At 49.0% G+C, this 7434-nt stretch overlaps 1 protein-coding gene across 2 annotated transcripts; it reads right to left on the reverse strand.

The window, feature by feature from the left end:
* Positions 1-219: 219 nt before the first annotated feature.
* Positions 220-7226, reverse strand: LOC123132624 (phosphatase IMPL1, chloroplastic). 2 transcript variants are annotated; one of them, XM_044552465.1, is made up of 16 exons: positions 6923-7226; positions 6363-6430; positions 6100-6233; positions 5629-5717; positions 5454-5511; positions 5306-5358; positions 5007-5105; positions 4764-4877; positions 4216-4321; positions 2923-3046; positions 2430-2656; positions 2051-2283; positions 1699-1948; positions 1476-1621; positions 1034-1364; positions 220-945 (listed from the first exon to the last, which is right to left on the reverse strand). In XM_044552465.1, the coding sequence occupies exons 1-16, from the start codon at positions 7181-7183 to the stop codon at positions 365-367; spliced, it is 2874 nt and encodes a 957-aa protein (XP_044408400.1). In that variant the 5' UTR covers positions 7184-7226; the 3' UTR covers positions 220-364. The 2 variants fall into 2 exon arrangements, with proteins under 2 accessions (XP_044408400.1, XP_044408399.1); XM_044552464.1 differs by lacking the exons at positions 220-945; positions 1034-1364; positions 1476-1621; ... (2 more) ...; positions 2430-2656; positions 2923-3046 and adding an exon at positions 3520-3907 and having other exon boundaries at positions 4220-4321; positions 6923-7224.
* Positions 7227-7434: the final 208 nt, after the last annotated feature.

The following is a 7434-nucleotide window of genomic DNA, read 5'->3' on the forward strand; positions in this document are numbered from 1 at the left end:
GCCAATACAGACAACCAAACAAAGTGCACTTGCGTATTACCTAATGCAGTGAGCCTAGATGCAGGCAACCAAACAACTTGTAGATGGCGCATTAGGTCTTATTTTTGCTCAACCATACTAGGTTGAGAAGTGTATGCAATGCAGAAACTGTTCACAACTTGAACCGAACACGCCCCAAATCTCACAGGGATCAGCACATTTGTTGTACAGACGATTTGCTGAATCAAACTTGTAAATACTTTTCATATCAATTCATTTTAGATTCGTAAAAGAACAAAATTTCGTAAGATAAACAATCCATGAATGATTAATCTTTATCTAAGTCTACATTAACTAATTAACACAAGTTTTTCTTCACACTTTGTCATATGGTGAACAAGGTCTTGGCCTCCTTGTGCATGGACCTGACGATGGCGGTGACCTGCTCCACCTGCCGCTCGTCAGAGCAGGCCGCGACGAGCACCTTGGCGGTCCCGGCGTCCGGGTAGCACCCGGCGTCCACCATCTCCTCGAAGATCTCGAGGCACCGCCGGTACTCCTTCTTCCTGGCGTAGGCGCCCATGCGGGACGTCCAGGTCACCACGTCGGCGGCGAGGCCCCGCCGCTCCAGCGACGCGAACGCCGCCTCCATCCGCTCCAGGTACCCGGCGCGGCCGTAGGCGTTCACCGCCACGTTGTACGTGCCCACGTCGCTCGTCCCCCGGCGTTCCATGGCGGCGAGCAGCCGCTCCATGTCGCCGAGGCGGCCGGCGCGGCCGTAGGCGTTGAGCATGGCGTTGAGCGCGAAGGTGTCCGGGGCGAGCCCCGACTTGTGCAGCTGCGCCATCACCTCCTCGCACCGCGCCACGTTGCCGGACCGGGCGTGCGCCGCCAGCAGCAGCATGTGCGACTTCATCGTCGGCGCCATCCCCTGCCGCTTCAGCGACTCGAACACCGCCTCCGCCTCTGCGTCCATCAAAAACCCCATGGCGGTCAGGCTCGGCACCTCGTCGGAGCAGCCGGCGTTCGAGGAGTTGATGATTGACGTACGTACCTCGGTGGAGGCCGGCTCTCCCGTAGGCGTCCACCAGGATGTTGTAGGAAGCTCTGTCGGGCTCGCACCCCATGTGCTGCATCAGGGAGAAGATCTCCGAGGCGGCCTGCGGGAACCCTGCGCGGCTGTAGGCCTCCATGAGGGCGTTGTAGGCGTAGACGTCGGGCTCGTGCCCGGCCTGCTGCATCTCCTCGAACACCTCCTCGGCCTTCTCGCACAGCCCTTCCCTGGCGAACGCGTTCACCAGCGCCGTGTAGGTGCAGATGTTGGCCTTGCACCCCAGCGACTGCATCTCCTTGAACACCTTCATCGCCGACATCGGCTGCTTCGACTGCAATTGACACAAGAACAAGTTCTCAAGAATGGTGATCATCGAAAACAACACACTTTTTTCAGTCAGGTGATGAAGACATTTCCATAGCGAAAAAGTTGCCTGACGTGCCTTCCCGTAGACATTGATCATGAGGGTGTACGTCTCCGTGTTGGTCCGGCACCGCTCCCGCTTCATCCTCTCGTACACCTCCACCGCCTTCTCGGAGCACCTCGCCTTGAGCAGCCCATCGAGGTACGCGTTGTACACGGTCGCGCCTGGAGAGAACACCACCATGAATCTGTCTGTCGGTGTGAGTGCCTGCATTGTCCTGACCTGAATGAGACTTTCTTACTCGGAGGGATGCCGTGCTCCCGCATCTCGGAGATGACGCCCTCGGCCCGGTGCAGCGACCCGGCGTTGCAGTAGGCGCGCAGGAGGAGGGCGTAGGTGTCCTCCGTCGGCACGCACCGGGCCTCCAGCAGCGCCGCGTACATGGCCTCCGCCTTGCCCAGCCGCCGCCGCCGGCCGTACGCGTCGATGAGCAGGTTGTAGCAGACCACGTCCGGGCGGAAGGAGCTCCGGTGCACGATCCACTCGCAGACCTAATGAGACACTCTCTGAGGAATCACACCGTCGAAATGTCGTCCATCAGAGCTTCAACTGAAGAAACCGAGCGCGGCGTGCGGGGTTTTGGGGGAACCTACTGAGATGACGGGATCCCACTGCCGGCTCAGGCGGAGCTGGACGGCGACGTTGAGGACGTCGTCCCACAGGGCGTGCGTGGGAGGGACGCTGTCCAGCGCCTCCCAGACCTTGGCGGCGTCTGTACCCTTCTGCACGAGCTCCAGGATGTCCTGCGCCATGGGGCTGAGCACCGGGAAGACGCCGTCCACGAACCCGGAGCCGTACTTCCAGCCGCGGCCTCTCATTGCGCCCCCTGCATGCATGAGACTTGAAGCTGTAAAACCATTTCAACGGCAGGAAACGATGGCACTCGCCAAGCAGATGCCCCTCCTTTGCTGAACTTTAGTGCAGGTGTAAACCAAGCAAAACGAGGGGAACCGGTGAAGGTAGGATTTTTACCTCTTTTCCGCGATATTTTCTTCCGGTCGAAGGTCCGCGCTTCACCATCTTTGTCAATGTAGGCGCCCGGGTGTTTCCGGTTCCCCTTCCTTTCGCCGTATCTAGAGGAATTCACCTCGGCGTCGTGCAGGGAAGAAGTTCCTTGCTGAATGTTCCCGCAGGCGCAGATGCGCCATCTTGGTCCGGCGGTCATCGGATGATAATGCAACGGAGCCTGTATCCTTAACCTGAAATTCATACGGTGGAGGAAGGGAAGAGATGTCAGTTCCAACTGCAAACCAAGTTCACATGCGAAAAGCAGAGTGAACTAGTGTGTTGTTTGAGAAGTTTTGCAGTCAAAACATTCAGAGAAGAAACAGTTAAAGAATTGCCACTGAATTGTCATGCAGAACACAGGCCAAATGCAACTGCAATTGCCTGAATCGGGCAAAACTGGGTGAGCATGGGAATAAAAAGGTCAGAAGAATTTAGGAAGGTAGAAAGTGTGACTTACATGATGAGCACAGGGTGAAGGTCTTCAGAGGCAAACTTGCAGTTCTCCCAAGGGACAGATATCGTCGAGCTTGTGGTCGCTTCTGTTTCTGATAGTTGTGGAGGAACGAGGAGCATGGGCTGCACTCGCAAGAGGAAAAATGCTGGAACACAAGATATTTCCCTTTGGGTTGTTCTATCTAGTTCTAGTGTGCCATTTGAGCCTCACATGATCTATCATCCATCCGTGCTGTCTTATCCAGAAGGCAAATAAAACCCGGCTGTTGCGCTGGGATGCACCGGGCAGCGGCAGTGCTCTGTTGCTGGGCTAACCAAATATCTGTAGAAACTTTTCTGCTGCGTTTCTGAATTCTGATACACATGTCAATATGCCCAATGCAAAACTAAGAGGTTTATTGGAGGTAAATCCACGGTTATCTCGCGCATTTGCAGCTCATGTGTACCCACCAGCTTAGTTTCATACAACTATAGGATAGGAGGAAGAAACCAGTCGTGCTGAAATAAAAAAAGAAAGGACGATGACATCACATTTCTCCCCCAGGATTGGGCTTACATGGAGAAACGGCAAAAGCACCAAGTTCCACGACACACCATTGTATGTCTTGTTGGAAGCCTTGCTATTATCCATGATTAACAAAATTGGAAGTTATATCTTTCCCAAGTACAACCGGCAGAGACCATGCATACGATACAACACTCTTTTCTTTCTGATACATTCTATCATCAAAGCAAAAAGGAATCCAGTGAGGATCTCATTCGAGCTCTACCCCTTCAGTAAAGTTTGGCTTTAATTTTCGATCCGTTTGGTCGGAGGGCCTTGAAATGTATTGTCAGTGTAAGTGCATGGTCGCTTGACAGAGAACCAAGTAGCTGAAGGGCTGCGTGATTCAAAAGTCAGTAGGGTAATTGTCAGGCTTGAACCACCTGGAGAAATCAATTCCTTTCTTCTTAAGGTCTTCAGTAGCAGGCCGGATCCGCTCCAAAAGCTGCAATTGAGTAATATGATTCATCATCCCCCCAATACAATTTCTCCAAGAAACAACACAGCGGAATTATCATTGCTCTAGGTAATCCATACAGCATACGCCAACAACACAAACACCCTAAGCTTGGAGATCCCCTAGTATGATGCATCGTCTAATGTGGACTCTTTTAAGTTTTTCAGATTGACCCTTTGCCTTTGGGGATATAACCATCAATGCTTGAAATATTATTAGTATGGTATATTGGTATTGTAATACCATTAGAGGAGGTGATTTTCAGCAAATAAGAGAAGAAGCTATTTTTTAAAAACTGACCTGATCATGAACAGTGCCATTGGAAACAAGAACAGAACGATCAAAGACTGTAAACTCTCCACCATCCATGCGTGTCACTACCCCGCCAGCTTCTTCAACTATCTGTTGAAAAATGACTAAATTCATCAAATAATTATACTGGCAAACTCCACAGAGTAAAGATTAAAGAGTTGCATAGAGAAGGAAAAAGAAGCCATCCAGGATCAATGAGTAGAAATTTATCTAACTGAAATTAAGACTGCTAGATAAATACATTTCAGAATATACACATCACTCTGATACCTTTTACTATGAGAATTCAAGATTTGATTACATAAAATTTGCTTCCAAAGATTAGTTCAGAACTGCTCAATGATACCCTTAAGATAAGATTAACTCTATTAAAATTTCAACCCAAATAATGAGAATACAGACGTAAACATGAGAAAAGATTATCTGAATGAAAAGATGGTAAGGTTTGAAAATAAGCAAATAAGCCAGTCCCACTTTCTACCAGACTGATGATTATTTAGCAACTCTGATTCCATGGGGTAAAAAGGATTACCAGAACACCAGCAGCCATGTCCCACGGCTTAAGCCGATATTCCCAGTAGGCTTCGGTAATGCCTAGACCAACATGGGACATATCAGCAGCAGCAGAGCCTAGCCTTCGTACTCCCTGAAAGCAAGTACGTTTTAAAAAAGAAGGATTAAAGAAACATCATAAAGAAGAAAAGTGGGCGGTGTTTGGTTTCCTTGTTACTGAACCCATGGTAATACCATTTTAATCAGGGGAGGATTCACTTACCCTGCTAACATCAGTAAATTCCTTGAACAAATTTATATTGGTCAGCCATGCATCATCATGTTCATATCCAAACCCAGTAACCAGAAGAGATTGTTCCACCTAGAGAATCAATTAAAGATAATATATTATAAATCCGTATCTGCTGCACGAACTATTTATATTACATGAATTATAATTGCATCCTGAAATACTTTAATGAACAGATACATTGAGTATGATCACTGGAAGGTTTTCATGGCAGGTACACACAGGTGTGCACGTATCCTTACTTGTACAGTTGAATAAGAGAAATAGGTTACCTTTTCTGTTGGACTGACATGAATCTTTTGCCCATTACAATAAGCACCTTTTCCTGTTCAAGGAGCAAACAGAGCCTTAAAAACTAATGTCATGGTATATTCCAGAACCAGAATAAGAAGCATGCCAATTATTGATCAAAGATCCTACCAGAAGATGCAGAAATTGTACGAGTGTTCCAGCACATAGGCCCACCACAAAATTCCACCTAAATGAGATGGCAATAATATGTGAGTACAGAGAGAAACTATTTCTAAGACCTATAATTTGTGTCTCCAATATTCCATAATCATACGGTTCAAGAATGATACATGCATACACATACCACAGTGGCAGCAGCAGGCTTGCCTCGGAATAGAACGCCAATGGATACAGAAAAGCTGGGGTAACCATGTGCAAAGTTTGTTGTTCCATCTAAACAAGAGGAACTCATTATATTGGATCGTTTATGAAGAAGATCATGAAAATGAATTAAATTGAAACATAAAGATTGTATTACATATTCTCTAGTCAAAATGGCTCAAAGAATGCCTCAGTGAAATTAGGTGCCAGTCATAAATCATTCTATTGCTTAGCAATCTACGTAGAATTGTCACCTTCCAAATCAGTGAAACAGACTAACCCATAGTGAGTGCACAGCTTATGTCCGAAAAATAAAGCAATCCTCAGAATCAAGGAAACACTACAGGAATTTATTCATCCAATTCTATAAACGATGGTTGTTCATGATAGAAAAATCCCAGTTAAGCCCACTACAGGAATGATTGTATGGTAAGTATTAATAAAGGAGCCAAACCTAAAGGATCAATGCACCAGAGATACTCTGACAAAGAATCTCCAATAAGGCCACCTTCCTCCCCAAGTATGAGGTGGTCTTTGAAATTCTTGGTGACGACTTCAAGAATGACTGATTCACTCAGCTTATCTGTGCTGAACAGAAGGATGGAACAATAAATTCACCAAGTGAGAACACATGCATAAATTTAAGGTCCGCGTTCATACACCGGTGAAATCAACAGCATATGCAAAAATAAGAGTATACATGAGAAGCATTCTTACTCTGTCACCAAGTCTGCAACCCCTTTGTATTGGATATTACGCGGCTTATTAACAGCTTCCATCACAACCTAAAACGGATGGAAGACAAGGAAAACTGGCTGAGAATTTATTCATCAAAACTGGAACGAGGAGGATGCGAGGAACTTGCACAAGGGCATGGAATGGAAGTACTCAAGTACCACAGCCCCTCTTACGAAAATGAGGAACTGGGCACTTCAAATGTGATGAGTTATGCAACCCATAAAGCGTCGTGCTATACCCCATATGTTTATCCTCTCCTGGTTAGCAGAACTATTTGTCAAATTTATCCCCGGAAACAAATTAAACCAGTAGTTGGCAGCACATTAACCAGCACGGCAGCACCTGCCAATTCAACTACACGACTAGCATTTCTTTCTTTGAAACTAAGTGGCAGCGCAATCGTCGCTATAATGGGAGCAAGCAATTCAATCTACGGATCGTACCACGGGCAGAAGCCGCAGAACCTGCAATCGTCTAGCGGAGTCAACCCCACCACACCAAGGGGGCGCCGACGAGAAAAGGGGAAATCGCAAACGCACCTCGGCGCCTGCCTTGGCGGCGGCCTTGATGACGCCGAGCAGCTCGTCGGCGGGAACCGGGCCGGTGGTGGGAGCGGCCATCTTCGGGTACTTGCTGGGTGCGGCGGGCTGGTCCGACGCCACCGCCATGAGAGATCGCGCGTGCTTGGACCTGGAGGCGAGCGCGCGGAGGGCGAGGATCGGCGCCGGCGAGGCCCTGGCATTCCTCGGGAGCGAGGAGGCGGCGGTGGTGGAGGAGGAAGGGAGAAGATACCGTGCCATTGGTGCTGAGAGAAAGGGTTTGATGCCTTCCTGTTGTTTTCCTCCCGCTGCGCTTCGATTTTTTGTCGAAAGAGACCCTATGCCCATTGGAATTGCCAAAAGAGACCCCCTGCGGACGAAATTAACAAAAGAGACCCCCTCATTAGTGGCGGCATGCGCGGCAGGCGACACGTGTCACCTGCCGCCACGCCATGAGGCGGCGGGCCCTGCCGCCACCGCAGGAGGCGGCCGCGCGGGGCACAACGGCCTTC

The sequence above is a fragment of the Triticum aestivum genome, chromosome 6A (genome assembly GCF_018294505.1).
Source record: "Triticum aestivum cultivar Chinese Spring chromosome 6A, IWGSC CS RefSeq v2.1, whole genome shotgun sequence".
In the NCBI taxonomy this organism is placed as follows: Eukaryota; Viridiplantae; Streptophyta; class Magnoliopsida; order Poales; family Poaceae; genus Triticum; species Triticum aestivum.

What these genes read in the sequence shown, in the direction of transcription:
- LOC123132624 (XM_044552465.1), bottom strand. Translation starts at nt 7,183, where the DNA reads ATGGCACGGTATCTTCTCCCTTCCTCCTCCACCACCGCCGCCTCCTCG. An exon ending in AGCCTGCTGCTGCCACTGTG is followed by an intron (nt 5,512 to 5,628) that starts GTATGTGTATGC and finishes CATCTCATTTAG; the next exon opens with GTGGAATTTTGTGGTGGGCC. An exon ending in ATGTCAGTCCAACAGAAAAG is followed by an intron (nt 5,106 to 5,305) that starts GTAACCTATTTC and finishes TTGATTCTCTAG; the next exon opens with GTGGAACAATCTCTTCTGGT.